Source organism: Vigna umbellata, chromosome 1, assembly GCF_029865625.1.
Source record: "Vigna umbellata cultivar VRB3 chromosome 1, Vumbellata_1.0, whole genome shotgun sequence".
Lineage (NCBI taxonomy): Eukaryota > Viridiplantae > Streptophyta > Magnoliopsida > Fabales > Fabaceae > Vigna > Vigna umbellata.
In genome coordinates this window covers 9,594,584-9,614,470 of record NC_142165.1, presented here as the reverse complement: position 1 = coordinate 9,614,470, position 19,887 = coordinate 9,594,584, and the positions used below count along the sequence as shown (strand labels likewise).

Below are 19,887 nucleotides of genomic sequence, written 5' to 3'. Positions count from 1 at the left end.
GAATGAAAATTATTAAAATACCCTTAACCTTAGAACTTAGAATCCATGATATATAAGGATATTTTTGTCTACTAAAACCCGGTACACATTGCTAAAATGTATCAACTGAAAAACAGGCGTACGCGCGTTAGCAAACCCCATATATATATATATATATATATATATATATATATATATATATATATATATATATATATATATATATATATATATATATATATATATATATATATATATATATATATATAAATCTAATGGTTAAACTTAAACTACGCAATAAACAAGAGTTAGCTTTACTGGTAGCAATCACAAACTACATTATCAGTTCTCTATTTATACTTATGGGTCTCTCTAAAATAAAATAAAAAATTCTAAAAAAATATTTTGTATTAATAGTAATAAGTAAAGAAATCTGAATATTTTTATCCTACTAAACCACTGTTCAACATTCCCATAAAACCTAGCTAGTACATATTGATACGCTGAAAACAAAGAACAGAGAAGAAATTATGTATTCATCTTGATATACGTTGGTAATTGATTTTAGAGTATTGAAGCCTTGAAAATCTGTAATAAAAAAACAATAAATTTGAAAACTAATTAGATTAATATTTTAATTATACAAATTTTTATTTTAAAATTAAATAATATGTATTATCATTAAAATAATTTTTTTTTTGTTAAATGGAGTGTTTTTATTTGATTGATGTTACAATATTTTTTTTTCTTGTTTTCATATGCCTTATTTCTTCAAAAGCTTGATGTCAGAGCATATCAAATGAATTTTCTTTGTAGTGTGAAATTATAGTATAAAACCAATTAAATTATTAATTAGAGGACTACTGATCTTATACATAGAGAATTATCATTTATTACATCCAAATCTGTATAAGGTTAATGTTTCCAGACATGTGTTTCCACCTTCTTGTCAGAATCTCAAAATAAAAATGAAAAAAAAAAGTCCTATTTATTCATCTGAGTAGGTTTATATAAAATGACTTTCAAACAATAACAAATGCAATAATCCTTTAGAAAACATGCAAGAGGTGAGGGGAAAAAATGGTTATTCTTGCAGTTGACACGTGGCACGGGACTTCCATAATCTTGGTACGGATATAGAATCAAATCGTATAATTTAAAGCCTGCAAGCTATAATTTTCATGTGTATTATCACGAAATTGCAACTTTTTGTTATCAGACGAATTTACTATATTAAGCAACAGTACTCAACACTTTAATTTTCTCATTTGATTAATATTCTTTTACATGGATATATTAAAAGAAAAAATGCAGTATTGGTAGCCCTCATGCTACAGTTATTGGTTTATTAAATGTTTTCTTGTAAAAATTATTTGGTTTGAATATCGGTGTCAAATTGTCAGGAGTAGCAATAGTTTTGGAGAACTCAATGTCTACTGCAGCCAAGGAGTACTTCTTCAAAATCTTCTCCCCAGAAAAGCACTCTGAAACAATGGTATACTTTCTTAGTTATATTTTTTGCAACCTACACTAATTACATGAAGATATAACATTGATGTTCTTATATATTCAGAATATTGTTGCACTTTGTGTACCAATGAAGTATTATATCTTAATTAACTTTGATCATCTTATTGTGTTTTTCCTAAAATTTCAGGTTATTCCAAGTTCTTTTGTGAAGTCCAGAGGTTTAGGAAGAAGGACAATCCCTAAAGATATAATCCTCAGAAATGTTAGTGGTAGGGTTTGGTGTGTTAAAACTCGTATTATTGGACACAAAATCTACTTTGGATCGGGTTGGAAGAGTTTCCAAGAAGAGAACTGTATAAGAAAAGCAGATTTTATGCTTTTCAAGTATGATGGGACCAATGTATTTAAGGTGGTAATTCTTGAACAATCATCACGGTGTGAAAGGAGAGAAGTTGAAGAAGACGAGGTCATACACATCACCGAAGAGGAAGAGAATGAAAACTCTGAAGACTCTATGATGGAGGACGATGAAGACATTGATGATGAGGATGAGTACTACGACGATGACAATTATACAGAAATAGAAGAGAGTGAAGAAGAACACATGAGGAGTACAAATCATCGTAGTAGAGCCAGTAATAGTAAGTTTAACTTTGTACTTTCAGAAAAAATAATGTCTAATAACTTTATGTGGAAAACATTCTTTTTTTTCTGCATTTCTTATGAGAGCATATCAATGATTCATTTATCTGGTTCAGGGGATACTGAAGATCCTCATCTTGAAGACTATGAATTTGATCCACAGATGTATATTCAGCATGAAAATCCATACTTTGAAGCAAAACTGTATAAAAATAGACCCAATGAATTGGTTAGAATTCTTATATACTCTCTTGTAGTGTTGTTCCTCTTTATTTGTTTGGAAATATTGACATTTTGACAATAGAGAACTGTTGTCAGATTAGTAATGTAAGTTCATTTACTTAGTTTATGTTCTCACCTTCTAAATCTCACTGCTAATTGAATTACCTATAAGTAGATGTTGAAACAAAAATTTACATTCAATGATTTTTTATTTTTATTTTTCTCACTTTAACCCTTGTTTTTATTGCATGTTCTTGCTTTGCAGCATGTTCCAGCAAATATCCTCAGAGACACGTCCCTTACTTTTCCAGAAGAGATTATTCTTTCACGTTGCCGATGCTTCCAAAGTGAGGTATACTTTTTAGTAGTAACTTACCATTTTGATAATTATGTATGTGTTAGCTGTTTGTCTTGAGAATCTGAATTTATAGTTGTGTATACTTTTTTTGGTTCAGGACACTCAAAGAAAGGAATTACGAAAGAATCATTGTGGCTTCTCACGACAGACACAGATGTATTCCAAAGTAACAAAAGTGTCTGAGTGGCAAGATGGTCGAGTATGTATTAAAGGGTGGACAAGCTTTTGTACAAAGAACAAGATCAAAGAAAATGATGTATGCATATGTGAAATTGTATCAGGGAAAGACCAAATAGTAAGAACTCTTCAGGTGCATGTGCTTGGTGCTAGGAACGGATGAACACACCAAACAATTCAATCTACCAGTGAATTGGACTTTGGACTTGCTTATTGTAAATACTTCTAGAAATAATGTTTATAATTTTCTCCTATGGAATGACTTTTGCTATTTTCTCAATGAATGGTTAACAATATTTATCTCTATTCCACTGTACAATCATTTACCATACTCTATTTTACTTCTCAAACATTTTTCTTATTCTAATTTGGACAATTTCTATTGGAATTAATTTGGAATTCTGCTTAAATTTCTTTTGATTTCTTGGCTACTGGACAAATTTGAATTTAACTTTTGTGTGCATCTGAGATTGGGAACAAATTTGATTTACATGTCACCTTCAAACTTACTTATTAGATGCAATCCAATTAGTCTGAAAACTACAAACAATGTGATTCTCAACATGGTGGTTATTCCAAATAAAGTTCATAATAAGTATGAATTCACAACATCCTTATGTTATCATATATTTGATCCTAGTTATGTTGTACAAAATTATTCATTCCTAGAATTACAATTTGTATCAAAATCAGAATAAAACTTACCATTATATTCCATATCTCAATAAAAATAAGACTTTACAAAGTTATCTATCTCAACAAAATCTTGCGTATGGCCATCCTTCTCAAACACATCCTCTTATACAACATTTCTATAATTTATCAATGCCTATTACATCACGATCACAACCTTTTGTGACACATTCAAGTTTTGTTTAACTTAATCCACAACTTTATCATAATATGTTTATTGATTGAGGGGTGTTCCATATCCATTACATACATTTAAACAATTCAAAATCAATATCAATCAATATATTTTGAAGGCACAAACAACACAAGAGAAAAAAAACATATGAAAATTCAAATTGAACTGACTCAATATATTACTTGCTTATTTTGATATTAATCATTATCTTATTTTTCCTCGTTTACACCATCAAAATGATTCTTTATTTTTTTCCTTAATAAACAAATACTGTCATATTTGAAAGGGGTCCTACTATTCTTTCTCAAGTTTCTCTCCCATTCTTTATACATTTTTCGGCTATTGTATGTGTTTGGCTTCATTCAGGTGACAAGATTAGTATCTCTGAAAATTTTATATTCGATCGAAACATGTTTCCTTTTCTCACAAACAAAAATCAAATTCATTCCTTATTCCATTTCTTATATACTTTCTCTTAGTATTATTTTCATTTTTCTTCACTTTCTCATTAAACATAGTGCTCACGAATCAAATTAAGTCATATCGCATTTGTAAGAATATGACTACATAATTAAAAAAAAAACTTAATATCCTATTTTGTCTCCAATTTTGCTTGAAAATGTCAAATTAGTCAATCCTTTAAAAAGTGCGTTAATTACATCCTCACTTAACAAAATTTGTATCAATGAAGTCCTCACTTAACAAAATTTGTATTAATGAAATCCCTTCCGTTAAATCCGTACAAAATAGTGTTAACTATTTTTCTCTCTTCTGTTTTTTCTACTTTTTCTGCAACACAGATTTTAGCAGGTTTTCTCACTCTTTTACTATTCTTCTTCTCTCTCTTTTACCACTTTTACCAATTATACTCAGTTTCTTTTTTCCTCAAATTGTGATAGTGATCCATGAATTTCCAATACACAACAGCTAGAAGCAGTATAAATAGTAACCAAATATGGATAAAAAACATGCAAAAACACGTTTTAAACCTTTTCTCATAGCCATTTATAGCTGGAAACTGAACCTGTACATTGCGTTTTATTTTTCAAATCATCTTAGCAAAAGTATTAACTAGTTTTATATATTTTTAAGTTGGAATTTGGGAGTTTGTTTCTATTTTCATTCCTAAGAATTGAACTCTGAGAATTTTGAGATATAAGGAAATTTTGCTTAAATCCGATTAAATCACAATGTTCTTTCTGAATTTAATATACAGATTCATATGCTTATATTTTTAATAAACGACACTTTAAAAAAGTGGTATTAATTTTCCTTATTTTATTTAAAAATATCACATCGACTAATATTTAAATAAGATTTAAAATATAAAAAAGTAAACAATTCATGTAAGTAAAATAAAATATAATTTTATGAATAAAGTGAGAAAATGAGTGTCACACTATTAAAAATGTAAAAAGTGGTGATCATTTACTAAAAATATTAGGGAGATTAATATGTATTAAAAAATTAAGGAAATATGAGTGAATATACGTTTATTTGAAAAATACGTGAATATCTATTTTAGTATTAAAGAGAATATTAGGGAGATTAATATGTATTAAAAAATTAAGGGAATGTGAGTGAATATATGTTTATTTGAAATACGTAAATATCTATTTTAGTATTAAAGAGAATGTGTGCATCATTTACCAATCTATTTAATGAATAGTGTGTATAAATTAATGAAACAGTATGGAGAGGAAAAAAAGAAATAATTGGTAGAAGAGAGAGAAGAATAGGAAAAGAGGGAGAAAACCGGCTAAAACCTGCGTTTCATTGAATTTTATTAAGTGAGGACGTAATTGACGCACTTTTTAAAGGATAGACTAATTTGACATTTTCAAGTGAAACTAGGGATAAAATAGGGTATTAAGCTTTAAAAAAAACTCAAAGAAAAAGAACAAATATATCAAAATTTAAGCTTTAAATATTTATAAAGTATAATATAGATTCTAAAATTTAATATCATGTGTTAATGTAGATAAACTTATTAGTGGATATATTATCTTTATCTTATCTTTTATCTTTAGTTAGTTTGTTATTATTTTTTATTTATTTTTGGTTTAATCCATATTTCTTCTGCTATAAATACAATACCTTATATGTATATTATAAAGGAGATTAATCTCATAAATAGTTTTTTACTATATTTTAATATGGTATTTATAGCTTATTTTTTTAAGAAAAAAAATTATGTTGTCTCTGTCACTACACATGTGGTTGTTGACAGCGGCGCTGCCTACCACTGTCGGCAGCACCATCATCTACTATATATTCTACCGTTGTCATTACCGGAGTTTTGGTTTTGGCTAACGATCACACAATTTTGATTGTCTCGACCAGGTGACCATTGTGTCGTTAATGGCGCCTCCATCAAAGCTCCTACGTGCTTTTAGCGTCTTTTGAAGTTCTAAATCTACTTCCTTTTCTGTTGTGCATGTGACACATCTCGCTTCCTCTTAGGCAACGATTTAGAGTGTCGAGATCACTCTTTTTTCTCTTTCAGGTTCATCGTGCGTGGTGACACGTTCCGTCTCCTCTCAGACAGTTATTCAGAGCATGGAGGTTGTTCTTTTTCCTTTTTCAGGTGCCTTGATTGGAGAATTTTGAATTTTTAAGGTTTATTTCTCTTGTTCATCCATGACTTCTTCTGCTGTTTTCTTTTTTTACCTCCCTTTTGTCATCATTGCGTTTGACTTGTCCATATATTTTTTTCTCCCATGACAGAAACGGTTTTTGTTAGTTTATTTATAATAGTGTGGTGACTCTTCAATATAACCTCTTTATCCACAAGATATCAACAATGCATTCTTTAATGGTGATTTGCAATAAGAAATTTATATGGAGCAACATCCGATATTTATTGCTTAGGGAAGTTTTCTGGGTTGATATTTGTCTTTTATGTCATCTTCGCAAATAATTAACAATTTGGTGTCAGTCGATTACAAAAACAGATATTTTCACCAAGTTTTTAATTATATTAGTAACAAGCTTGGTACGTACGATTTGTATGCACCAGTTTGAAGAAGAACGTTAAATATATTATCTTTATCTTATATTTATCTCTTATTTTTAATTAGTTTGTTATTATTTGTTATTTGTATTTTATTTCTTATTTGTATTTTGGACTTAGATTACATTTATTCTATTATAAATATAATATCCTATGTATATACACAAGAGATTAACATAGTTTTTTACTATATTCAACACATATTTTTATGCCAAGATATATAGTATTTTCTTAAAATAGCATATATACTAAGATTTAAAACATCTAATACAACTCATACACATTTTATAAATTACACATATCACGAAGACATATTTGATAATGATTTGGATTGGAAACATCTAATATAATCTCATTTGATATTTTTAAAAGAAATCAACTTCCTCTTATAAACATCCTTAATAGAGTGGTAAACCATCATCAAACTATACTTAATAATAACCTTATACATAAACTTAGTACACTTGACTATTATGTTTGATCCTATAAATAAATAAATGGAAGGTAAAAGTTCAATTTCAATCACTTTTGGACCCATAAATAAATATATCATATTCTACCTTCAACTCCTTAAAAAAAAGTGCATAAAAAAGCACAAACATTTTTTTAAAAGCATCGCCATAAAACTTGGCTGGTAGAAGGAGCAGTTTCTATATTTGCCTATCACATGGCGTTGTTTATCTGTTGATAAAGACGCTATTGGTACATTGCAAAGATCTAAAGGATGTATTTGATCTTGATTTTAAATAGATTTATATATTCATAATTATATTTGTTTCTACTGAAATGAGACGAGGATAACGCCTCCTACTTCTGTTCGGGAGTGCTCCAACTTCTAATCAGTCGGTTCAACGTACTATAGTCTTTACGCCTGGATCTCCCTTTGTAAATCTCTAGCAGAGGGGGTAACCTGTAGAAAACACTCTGACGCTCAAGTCAGAATATATCTCCGCAAGTTTATCAAATGATTAGTCAGAGTCTTTACCTTCCTAATAAATCGTTATTTATAGGTCTAAAGGAATTTAATCCATTAATTTACCTCTTAACAAGAATCAATGTTAACCTTAACCACTCCATGATAACCGTTACATCATTAATTGTGTGTTTAATGACATTCGAAGGTTGTCTCGAAAAAACGGATGTAGGAAGTTCTCCACGAATACTACCTCGATGACCGACCGGAAACAAGTAACCTTGTTCATGGTGAGTTCGACCGATCGGTCGGACTCACTCAATGGTAACAATATTCATCTAAGCTAATTATAAAAGTAATTTTTGAGGATTATTTTAGAAAAATTAATTAGTAAAGCATAACACCAATAATTAAAACTGGATTTAAACTTATATAAAATACTTAACACTAGTTTCAACCCGATATTTTAAGATGATCGGTTAACACGACACTGACAAACAAACATATAAAAAATATAATAAGTATTTTTTTCTGTTTAAAAAGTTTTCTTTATTAAAAAACTCAAACAAACTATCCGTAGGTTTCTTTTTTATGCAACTCTCATACACTAATCTTTGGGATTCTTAAAAGGTTTAAACACTTTGTCGTATTTAAAGATCCACGCTCATGTGTATTCCTGTTAATTCTCATAAATAATATAGATGAAATGAATGAATGTATTTATGGTCTACTAATATCATAACTCACTCAGATAGAAAAAAAAAATCCTGCTATAAAAACACTGGTTAAGGATAATTAATAAAGTAGTTTTATTTTTATAAATATTCATAGTTAATTGTGATATTAAATTAATTTTGACGTAAATAGTCATTAATAAAGTTTTATTTTATTTATAGGATAAAAATGTTCATAAGTGGTATACAGCTGTAGTTGATAATTTATTTGATGCACATCAAAATTTATCATCCCATTATCATTCACCCATGTTCAAAAAAAAAAATTGAAGGAGTGGCAAAAAGCAATATGATGAAAAAGGGATTTTTTTTTTCATAAAAAATGCAATCTTTCTATCACAAAGAATTTGGAATTGCAAAAATTAAAAACAGTACCTTTCAAATGTTTAAGTCTTTACCTTTCAAGCCTTCACTGAGAGGGTCTTCAAGTGTCAGAAATTTTTGCTTGCTTCTTGACAGAGACGTTAGAAATTCTAAAGTATTTATTTTGTGTTTAGAAAACTACTGTAGGAATAAAACACAAAAAGAGATTTTTTTGTCTTTAAAAAATTAGTTATATGAATTTATATTATTTAATTAGTAGAGTTAATTATTCCAGATTTTAACATAAATATAGTAAAATCAATTACCATTAATTATACTTTAAACAATATCTTATTTTAAATAGTAAAGTTAATTATTCCAAATTTCAACATAGTAAAATCAAAGATCATTAATTATACTTTAACTAGTGTTCTTATGACACTATTTAGCATTCCCCAAAAAATATATTCCTATAAATTATACGTAATGCCATTAAATTTGAATACTATCACGAGTTGAATCATTTAGTTCTATAGATACATTTAAAGTAGTAAACTTAATCTTTAGCCCTTATGAATAGAAATGAACTAACTTACATAGGTCTGAATTAGTTTTTTTTTCTAAAGAAACAAAAGTAGTTAACTTCCTTAGTTATCTTCTTATTGTTATTTTATATAGACCTCTTTTGTGTTTATCTATATTTGAGGGTAATTGTAGCTCAAAACGTGATTGAATTCGTAAGAAAAATCTTTTATTTGATTGTTTTAAAGTAGTTTTGTAGATCCTAAATGGGTTTCAGGTATTGAGTTTGAAAAATATTAGACGAGTCTAAAAATGGTATATTTAATTTAGATAGGAGGAGGGGTAAGTTGGTGATTTGGCATGAATTTGTAAGTTTGTGGTGGGGAAGTGAATAATGGAGGAATGGGATGGGCCTACAGTATAAGTGGAGAAGAAGAAATAGCCGTTGGGACTTAGGGGTGCGGACAGAGAAGAAAAGAACAAATAAATATGTATAGTTTGTAAGGAAAAACTAGCCGTTTGTCTTTGCAAGAAAACTACTAAGAAGGAAGAAAAGGGTACAATACATATACACCCACCTGACAATTGTCTTCCGTTTTTCCTCTCTCTTCCCAACACAAGATTCCTCACCCCGCGCGCCCCACTCACACTACCATCATCCTCACGTGCCTCTCTTTCTTCCCATTCCTACAAAATCCGAAACCACCTCTTCTTCCTCTTCTTCCTCAATCACTCTCTTCTCTGTCTCTTATGGACACTCTCTCTCACCATCATTTTCTTCTTTAGTTCACTTCTTTCTTGCTTCCTTCCTTCTCCTACTATTTTTCGTTTTGTTCTGATGGGGACCAAGAACCTCACCTCAAATAAGCATTTTCAAAATGGGGTGAGGAATGTGGGAGATGCTCATTTTTTGCGCTTGTTTTTTCTTTTGTGGTTTATTGTGGTGGCGGTGTTTGGTGAAGAGCGTTGGGATGGGGTTGTTGTCACACAGTCGAACTTCCTGGCACTCGAGGCATTCAAGCAAGAGTTGATTGATCCCGAAGGCTTCCTGAGAAGCTGGAATGACAGTGGCTATGGAGCTTGTTCTGGAGGTTGGGTTGGTATCAAGTGTGCCCAGGGACAGGTTATTGTGATCCAGCTTCCATGGAAGGGGTTGAAGGGGCGTATCACCGAGAGGATTGGCCAACTTCAGGGGCTAAGAAAGCTTAGTCTCCACGATAACCAAATTGGTGGTTCGATCCCTTCATCACTGGGAGTTCTTCTCAATCTGAGAGGGGTTCAACTCTTCAACAATAGGTTCACAGGCTCCCTCCCTCCTTCGTTAGGTTCATGTCCTTTGCTTCAGTCTTTAGACCTCAGTAACAATCTGCTCAGCGGGACAATCCCGATCAGCCTTGGGAATGCCACTAAGCTTTATTGGCTTAACTTGAGCTTTAATTCCTTCTCTGGCCCAATACCAACAACCTTAACTCGCTTAACTTCTCTCACTTACATATCTCTTCAACACAACAATCTCTCGGGTTCTATTCCTAACTCGTGGGGTGGTAGCTTCAGGAACCATGTCTTTCGCCTCCAAAATCTGATCCTAGATTATAACTTCTTTAGTGGCACCATTCCTGCTTCTTTGGGCAACTTGAGTGAACTCACAGAGATTTCTCTCAGTCATAACCAGCTTAGAGGACCTATCCCAAATGAAATTGGAAGCCTTTATAGACTTAAGACGGTAGATTTTTCTAGTAATTCATTGAACGGAAGCTTGCCCGCCACTCTCTCCAATGTGTCCTCTCTCACTCTCTTGAATGTAGAGAACAACCACCTAGGTAATCAAATCCCAGAAGCCTTGGGCAGATTGCACAATCTATCTGTTCTGGTTCTGAGCAGAAACCAATTCAGTGGCCATATTCCTCAGAGTATTGGAAACATGTCAAAGCTTACACAGCTTGATTTGTCAATGAATAATCTCAGTGGAGAAATTCCAGCATCCTTTGAAGATCTGAGTGGTCTTAATTTCTTCAACGTTTCTCATAACAACCTCTCTGGTCCGGTTCCAGCCCTACTTGGGCATAAATTTAATTCAAGCTCATTTGTGGGAAATATTCAGCTATGTGGATATAGCCCTTCAACCCCATGTCCCTCGCCAGCTCCTTTTGTTTCACCTAAAGAAAAATCAGAAAACCATCGACACAAGAAACTAGGCACCAAAGACATAATTCTCATAGTAGCAGGAGTGCTCCTTGTTGTCCTGGTAACACTTTGCTGCATTCTGCTATTCTGCCTGATCAGAAAAAGAACAGCATCGAATGCAGAGGGTGGCCAGGCCACAGGGAGAGCATCTGCATCTGCTGCCACGACAGAAAAAAGAGTCCCTCCTGTCGCAGGTGAAGCTGAAGCTGGTGGTGGTGAGGCCGGAGGTAAACTAGTCCACTTTGATGGACCATTGGCTTTTACAGCTGATGATCTCTTGTGTGCAACAGCAGAGATAATGGGAAAGAGTACGTATGGAACTGTTTACAAGGCTACATTAGAGGATGGAAGTCAAGCTGCAGTTAAACGATTGAGGGAAAAGATTACGAAAGGTCAAAAAGAATTCGAATCTGAAGTTAGTATTATAGGAAGAATTCGACACCCAAATCTTCTGGCATTGAGAGCCTATTACTTGGGACCCAAAGGAGAAAAGCTTCTAGTATTTGATTACATGCCTAAGGGAAGTCTTGCTTCTTTCCTACACGGTAAGATTGCAGTGATAATTTTTTCTTGTCATGGTACAGTTAAAAGTCGGTCTAATTTCTTGTCAACACACTATTGTATTGACAGTTTTCCATCTTTGTGCAGCTCGTGGGCCCGAAACAGCCATTGATTGGCCAACAAGGATGAAAATAGCGCAGGGAATGGCTCGTGGCTTGCTATACCTTCATTCCAATGAAAATATTATTCACGGAAACCTTACGTCCAGCAATGTGCTGCTGGATGAGTATACGAATGCTAAAATAGCTGATTTTGGCCTTTCTCGGTTGATGACAACTGCTGCTAATTCTAACGTGATTGCCACTGCTGGGGCATTGGGATACCGAGCACCTGAGCTCTCGAAGCTTAAGAAAGCCAACACAAAAACTGACGTATACAGTCTTGGTGTCATCTTGTTAGAACTCCTAACGGGGAAGCCACCTGGTGAGGCTTTGAATGGCGTGGATTTACCTCAGTGGGTTGCCTCCATTGTCAAAGAGGAGTGGACAAATGAAGTTTTCGATGTAGAGTTGATGAGAGATGCTTCAACATATGGCGACGAAATGCTGAACACGTTGAAGCTTGCTTTGCACTGTGTTGATCCTTCTCCATCAGCACGACCAGAAGTCCAGCAAGTCCTTCAGCAGCTTGAAGAGATTAGACCGGAGATATCAGCCAGTTCGGGTGACGATGGAGCCATCCCTTCCACCAGTGAATGAGTATTAGGACTAACGTAGTAGAGTAGCTAGTTTATTATTCTTTCATTCTTAACATCAATTTCTTTTTGCCTGCTAGGAATTCTAGTGTCTGTATATATAGTAGTGTGCTTAAATCTGTAAGTGTTCTCTTTAACACTTATTGGTTCATTTTAATATAAACTATATCTGGTTTGCGTTAAATTCTTCTATTTCGTCACATATGTAGATAATTGCAGCGGTGAAAATCAAAAGCACAAATTTCCTGTGAAAATTTGAGTTTTAATTTAACAGTTAATAACACCACCAATCAGTGGATTCTAACCCAACGCATTTAAGGTTAGATAGTCAGTTAATACATTCACCACAACAAAAATTAAACATTAAAATAAAGCACTGCGTGCATATATAAATTCTCGGAAAAACTTAATGCCCAGTGGATGAGAAAAAAAAGTAAAATTAAAATAGAAGGAAAAGTATATTTTGAGGAAGTCAACTTTTCTTCCCGTCTCTCTCCAATCAAATACAAAAAACAATCGCCATCTCTCAGTCATTCCCTTCTCCAGTATACTAAGTTCGTAAAGTGAAACCACAAACGAATATAGTATTAAACTAATGAAACCAAAATATATAAGTGCCACGTAAAAAAGGAAACCATTGGGGGTTAGACCTTCAACTGCGTTCACAAAAATTAAAAATTAAAACAAGAAATGTACAGCTCTGAGTAGTTAAGAACATTGATATCACGAATGTCGACGGTAAAAAAAAAGATATATGCATATACAACTCTAGGGTTAAAACTAAAAGTTCGTCTAAAGTAATGAAACTACATAAAATTAAATTAATGAAACCAAAATCTATAATTACTGCATAGAAAAGGTGAAATCAGAATTTACACCAAGCGCATTTTAGCTGCTGTCTCTTGAGTAAGGAGCTGTTTCTTCCGCAAGCTTCTCCCACACAGCTGCCATCTTCTCCGCATAGCCTGCCTGTAAAATGGATGACGTGGATTAGCAACTTTTCTGAACCACAAAAAGATGAGCGCCGCCTAAACGTAACAGCTAACAGAACTTAGAACATCAATGAACCTTACTTGATTGACAACAAACCCTCGCAGCATGCTCTGAAAGTCGCTATTTCTCTCTTGGTCAATTCTTTCAAGTTCGCTCCTATTGTTCTCCTGCAAACATTCGACACTCATAAGACAATATTCCATGATAGAGACATCCCAACGATATTTCATAAACACTTTAATTGATGTTTTGTTTTTCTTAAGAAAAATACAATTTTGAACTAAATATGAAGAACACGTAAGGAAATCACATCTTAATCTGGAGACCAAAGGAAACTCGGATATAATGGAAAAAATTGCTAAGAGATGAAACACTAAAACCTATTTTTACAAAAGATGAAAAGACCACCCCAGATATATGGAACTCAACAAAAATGAAAATTGGAAGGTGAAATTTTCCTCCCCTTGGATTCCATAGTCCTCTCATTTGATGTGATTCAAATTTTCCCTTTGTTCCATTGAAGCAACCCAAATATTTTTGGAGATTGCAGAAAAAAAAGAAGAATATTACAAAAAGTACCATAAGAGAGAATAACACATGAACTACAGTATTTTAGTTCAGGTGAATCACGCTATTTGGAATCTACCGTTCTATAGAGCCAAAATTAATCAGCTGAATCTTCATTTTTCATGGGATGCTTCTGCTAATAGTTTCTCCAAAACAAAATATCAGATGATGCTAAACATTATAACAAATTGTACTATTAAATCAAATTTTCATATATACAAACTTTACTCATAAATCAATACAATTGTACTCCCAATGAAACCCAATTTATAGATTCACTTTTGATTAATTAACTGGGCCGGTTAAATTTGAAAAGCCAGTGATTTGTTTATCTAGTTTTCAGTTTGTTTAACCAATAAAGCAGAAGCAAGAGGAAGAGGAACAAAGAACTAGAGGGAAAAAACAGATGAGCAGGTCAAACTTGCAAACCACGGTATTAGTTTGAACTGGCTTTCAATTTTAGATGTTGAGTTCTTATGAGAGGAAACGTTGAGGAGTCAGTACCAATAAGTTGTGAGCACTACATATAAGAAAGACCAAGAAACCACCTATAACTCAAAACCTTAAAACAATAAACTTGTGAGTCTACTTTCTAATATGCTACTTATATTGCTCATTCCTAATCAATGGTGACCATTTGTTTACAACGAGATATGTGTTTCCAAAACCCTTATCAGAAAGACTTTCAATACAAGGAAATCTTCAAATACATGACTCTTCAACCACCCAACCACTCAACCACTCAGGTGTTCGTTCCACATTATTGAAACATTTGATGGGTTCTTGCAAGGAGAACCACCAAAGAGATTTGACACTAATGTTCCATGCTATATGACTGGATTTTTCACTCTATTTCTAGTTGAGGCTTTGAAGCTCTAGGCAAAATATTGATTAACTTTGAAGCAATGAGCAACATATTGATAACTTTGAAGCCATAGTATAGAATATAAGTTTGAATAGTCAACTTCCAATATTGGATCTCGATGCACTAAACAATATAACAATGGTTATCCTTTCTTTGCTTCACTACTTCAATGATCAAAGTAAGATCTAAAAATAAACCATTAGATTTCCATACTAAAATGGCAATAGATCTAGAAATCAAATTTGAATTTGTAACCAAATCTGCTATTGACTGAAATTTTAAATTGAGGAAGCCCTCAATGAAACAATTTATAGGTGTATCAAAATATGGTTCGTGTAACTAGTATAGTCTATTTTATTTCATTCTGACCCTTGGCTACAAATTCACTTGCATTTGAAGTATCAAGAAAATCAAGTGAAAATCTATTTCTAGCAGGTCAAATTTATTATGAAAAAGTGAGTGATACTGATTTCATTAGGATCATTTATGATAATTTAATGTATCCCATCAATTTTCCCACAATGTATTACCATTTAATATAACTGCAAACATGAGATCAAGACAAATAAAGATAATATTCTTCAATACATGACAAATATGGAGGAGGCATGCAATGTCGTGGTATGCCAAAGAAAATATGAGAAAAGTCAGTTCTGAGAGTGAAAATGAGTTAATATGCTGGGAGTTAAGATAATAGCTCATAGTTTCCAGAGTACAGCTAAGTCAGAGTTACCCGTGCCAAAGAAGGGAGAGGATAACCTGGCAAAAGGTTGTAAAACGTTACCTTGATTCGTTCATACTCTCTATCTGCACAAATTTTAGCATTCTCAGTAACTCTGATGGCTTCTTTTAACTCTTCAATTTTCCGCAACCTAGACTTGTCTCCACCGAATATTTTGGATGAAGCAACTTCAAGCTTTTCCACCCGCGAATGTAAAGAAGCTAGTTCTGATGAGAGTGTTTGAACAGTCAACAACGCACTTGATCTGTCAGAAAATGCATTGTTGACAGCTAGCATTGTGCCAAGGTATTCATGTAATTTATCCTGCAACATGAAGAAGATAATAGTCACAACAGAAAAGAGTTAGGGATAAGTGTGTCAGGAGATTAAAGCATCTATAATCAAGTTAGTTTCCAGCTTTCCACCATAGATTTTTAAAAAACTAAGAGCTTCTATCATGAGTCACAAGAATATTTGTACTTGCCAAATGTTTGATTGTCTGTGTATTCAGCTCTCTATATAACCTGCTTGCTTTAACAGCCGCAGTTGCCACATTTTTCATGTCAGCAGCTCGTACCCTCTGAGACTCAAATATGGCGTCTTCTGTCTCAAATTTAGTTAGCTTTACAAAAGCCAGCCCTAGTTCACCCACTGTTTCACCCATGTCTTGCTGAAACTTGACTAGAGATTCAGCCTGTAGGTGTCAATGCAGGTAAACAAAATCCAGCTCAGAGATCAAAGAAGAAAAAACAACAATTTTTATTCAGTTCCACAAAACAAAAATGGACATGGTAATTCAATTTGATAAAGGAGCATATTTTAAACAAATCTAAATCCAATAATCACAGAGACACTTGAGAGGAATGTTTTCAATTCGACCAAAGGACAATAAATATTTTAAAGCTATTTCAAGAAGTAATTAAGAGAGCTCTTATTTCCCCAGAGTAAGCTAATCCAAAACATGCATTGCAAGTGTATTTGGAAGTGCTTTTATGGAACATGTTTAAACATATCCAACGTTAAGTGCTTAAGAAGATATTTGCCTATATGGTCATGCTAATAACCTTAAAAGCAACTTAAACCATATTATAAACCATTTAACTTCCTTCAACGATTTCAATACTCACTAAAGCTTATCAATGTAAGCTTATTGAATGAAATTATTGAACAACCACTTAGTCAAGCTCAATGCCCAGATACAACATGAAAAACTAACTAACAAACATGGTAGCCAAAAGCTTATAAGTAACTTAAGAAGTACTTAGTTATGCTGACTACCCAAATCCAGTTGGCTAACCTTATATATAATGTACTTATTAAAGAAGCAATTAGTAAAGCTGATTACCCAGAATGCACCATAGTCAACTAATAAACATAAAAGCCAAAAACTTAAAATGAACTTAATAAGCTAGTTAAGCTCATCACCCAAATGCAGGTAGTTAATCCTATGATAATGAACTTATGGAATAAGCACCTAGTTATGCTGATTGCCGAAATACTCCATATAAACAACCAAGAAAGCTCATAATGAACCAATACCTACTAATAAAGCACTCAGTTAAACTCATTATCCAAATGCACCACAATGTGAACAAACAACCATTAAAACCAAAAACCAAAGAAACACAAAACCTGCTGAGAAACATTGCTAAGATGGTGCTCAAAGTCCACCAACTTATCCTTCCTCTCGATAAACTCCTTATCCTCCTCCACAACCAAGGGCTTGCTCCCAACCCAATCAATGGTAACAGACTGCTTCAACTCCTTGAAAATCCTGAGTAAGTCCCTCCCGCCCTTAGCCGGTTGAGCCACCTCAGTTACCTCCGCCTCTCCCCCAAACAGCTGCCTCGGTAGCCTCACGGCGCCGTCGAGCATCCGCGATGCGACATCGGTGGTCCTCGCCAGTGGAAGCCGCCCCTTTGCCTCGAGAAACGCTCTCAGCTCCTCGCTTCGCCCGATCACCGGGTGCGCCGCCAGTTTCCTGAGGTACTTCTCCAGCGCCACGCGCCGCTGCTCCACGAACTCCTGCTTCTGCATCACCTGGCTCTCCACAGTGCTCTTGTCCGGCCTCACCGGGATGAAGAACCCACGGTAAGTCTCAGACAGCCGGTCGGCGAGCGTCACCACGTCGCGGAACCTCCTCCGGACGGCGAATTCGGTGCCTTCGCCGCCGAATTCGGGGAAGTTGGTGCGTGTGGTGATGAGATAGGTGTAGAAGGTGGCAGAACCGGGGACAAGGGAGGTCGCAAGGTCCTGCTCCTTCTGAGGATCGGTGACAACGATGTGGAGGTAATCTTCGCAACCAGATCGGGCGGGGGTTTTGTCAATGGCTTGGTCGTGGCCGTTGGAATCGAAGGAGGTGAAGATCGCATCGGCGTAGGAGGGAGGGTCGAGGAACGAGTTGAAAGGGGAATTCGGGCTATGCGGAGGCGTAGGGCGGTGGCTCTGGCGGTGGACGTAGTCGTCGCCGTCGTCGTCGAGGATCAGCGACTCCATTACTTCGTCGTCTTGAGAGGCGTGCATAATCTGATGCTGTTCGTCATTGAAATCGTGACTCATCATTTTGGAGGATCCTGTTATGAAGTTTCGTAGCGATTCGAAATCATAGTGTGGGAAGGCTGAAGAAGAAGGAGAGTGAGAGTGTGAGGGAGAAGTGAACGAGTTAAGACTCGGTGTTGTAGGTGAGTCAACTCGCTTAAGAAAAAATAAGATAGGGATGATGGGGCCAAGAATGGGTTCCAGTGCCAGCAAACCTAAGAAGCATGCGAAACGCGTTTATCTTGTTTGTGACGCATGTCTTGGTTCGATGCAGAAGACGCCAAACGAAACCCTTAGAATTAGAAATAAGTGCTTTCTTCAAAGCCCAAAACTCAGGGCAGTGTTTCTTTCCAGGCTCACACAACGTTATTCGTGTAAATGACAAGTTTTTTTTTCTGATGAACGTTGGTTTCGATATTTATTTTTGTCAAGCAAAATTTTCTGTTTTCTCACTTTTGCGATTAACCAAACTTTTTGTGTAAATAAAGTTAAACATGGGAGTATCTCCAAATTCATAAAAAAGTTATTTATCTATTTAAAAAAGTTACATTGGATTTCTTCTGTCCAAAATGCCAATTCTTTGTTTACCAGTTATTTGTTTCAGAGCTTTAATTTAAATAACTGATTTGGGAATAACGTACTGGACATTAATTGAAGGAGTAGACTAATAAAAGTTGTTTGGAAGTGTGGGGTACATTAATTAAGGATTAACCGAAGGAGTAGACTCATAAAAGTTGTTTGGAGTGGAAATTGTTTGATCCATAATGATATTTTTACAATATTTTTTTTATAATATTTTAATATTATTTATGTGTTATTTTGTAATTGATTTAAAATTATTGTATAATTAATAATAATTATTATAAATATTAATATGGATCAATCACATCAAAACACATAGATATTAAGATGTTTTTGAAAGTATCATTATTGTTTGATATATAAAGATTTAAAGTTTTGATTGTCGAGAAGTGTTTTAGATATTTATGTTTAAATTGTTAGGATGGTAAGATATTTATGTTTAAATTGTTAGGATGGTAAAGGTAATAGGTACTGTGTTAGAATTATACTTAAATAAATAATAATAAATGTTATAATTAATACCTAATTTATTTCTCAATTTAAATTTTTGTTTATAGATTTTTTTATTAAAATTAATCTAAATATATCATTTTTACGATTATTGATTTTGATTTTCTTTAGAATATTTGGTTTCATGAATGATCATTTGGTTGAATTCATAATATATTATCGGTGTGATGGTTGATCCTTCTTATTTACAGCATAATAATATATTATTAATTTTAATAAAAATTAAATCATATATCATAAATAACATTTTAAAACATGTATTGTTATATTAACATTGATGTGAATCACAATATTTTAGTTGGATGTAAAATATATATAACTGTTTACTTTCCCAACTTCTACTTAAGCCTGTGTTCGCATGAACAGATTGTACTGTTCATGCGAATTTGAGAGCGACGATTTATCAATGCATGTTTGTTCCTTTGAGCTGAAATGAACGGATCATCGAGGACGGATTTGTGGGACGTACTC

The 19,887-nt window shown here is 33.6% G+C and overlaps 3 protein-coding genes across 3 annotated transcripts; 2 read left to right on the top strand and 1 right to left on the bottom strand.

The window, feature by feature from the left end:
- The first annotated feature begins 1,408 nt into the window (after positions 1–1,408).
- LOC124821314 (B3 domain-containing protein REM20) lies at positions 1,409–3,011 on the top strand. The gene is made up of 5 exons (XM_088109885.1): positions 1,409–1,474; positions 1,637–2,090; positions 2,208–2,320; positions 2,579–2,665; positions 2,769–3,011. Exons 1-5 carry the CDS (start codon positions 1,409–1,411, stop codon positions 3,009–3,011), a joined length of 963 nt encoding a protein of 320 aa, XP_087966011.1.
- A 6,752-nt stretch (positions 3,012–9,763) lies between these two features.
- LOC124846103 (putative leucine-rich repeat receptor-like protein kinase IMK3) lies at positions 9,764–12,824 on the top strand. Its single transcript, XM_047323317.2, has 2 exons — positions 9,764–11,930; positions 12,034–12,824. The coding sequence occupies exons 1-2, from the start codon at positions 10,040–10,042 to the stop codon at positions 12,642–12,644; spliced, it is 2,502 nt and encodes an 833-aa protein (XP_047179273.2). The 5' UTR covers positions 9,764–10,039; the 3' UTR covers positions 12,645–12,824.
- Positions 12,825–13,284: 460 nt separating this feature from the next.
- On the bottom strand, positions 13,285–18,665 carry LOC124826714 (sorting nexin 2B-like). Its single transcript, XM_047299621.2, has 5 exons — positions 17,419–18,665; positions 16,271–16,480; positions 15,850–16,110; positions 13,714–13,800; positions 13,285–13,609 (listed from the first exon to the last, which is right to left on the bottom strand). The coding sequence occupies exons 1-5, from the start codon at positions 18,346–18,348 to the stop codon at positions 13,529–13,531; spliced, it is 1,569 nt and encodes a 522-aa protein (XP_047155577.2). The 5' UTR covers positions 18,349–18,665; the 3' UTR covers positions 13,285–13,528.
- Between the last annotated feature and the right edge of the window lie 1,222 nt (positions 18,666–19,887).

Coding starts and splice junctions, on each gene's coding strand:
- LOC124826714 (XM_047299621.2), bottom strand. CDS start 18,348: ATGATGAGTCACGATTTCAATGACGAACAGCATCAGATTATGCACGCC. Junction 13,801..15,849: donor GAGAGTATGAACGAATCAAG/GTAACGTTTTAC, acceptor GAATGTTTGCAG/GAGAACAATAGGAGCGAACT. Junction 13,610..13,713: donor GAGGGTTTGTTGTCAATCAA/GTAAGGTTCATT, acceptor TCCATTTTACAG/GCAGGCTATGCGGAGAAGAT.
- LOC124846103 (XM_047323317.2), top strand. CDS start 10,040: ATGGGGACCAAGAACCTCACCTCAAATAAGCATTTTCAAAATGGGGTG. Junction 11,931..12,033: donor TCTTGCTTCTTTCCTACACG/GTAAGATTGCAG, acceptor ATCTTTGTGCAG/CTCGTGGGCCCGAAACAGCC.
- LOC124821314 (XM_088109885.1), top strand. CDS start 1,409: ATGTCTACTGCAGCCAAGGAGTACTTCTTCAAAATCTTCTCCCCAGAA. Junction 2,091..2,207: donor TCGTAGTAGAGCCAGTAATA/GTAAGTTTAACT, acceptor TATCTGGTTCAG/GGGATACTGAAGATCCTCAT. Junction 2,321..2,578: donor AAAATAGACCCAATGAATTG/GTTAGAATTCTT, acceptor CTTGCTTTGCAG/CATGTTCCAGCAAATATCCT.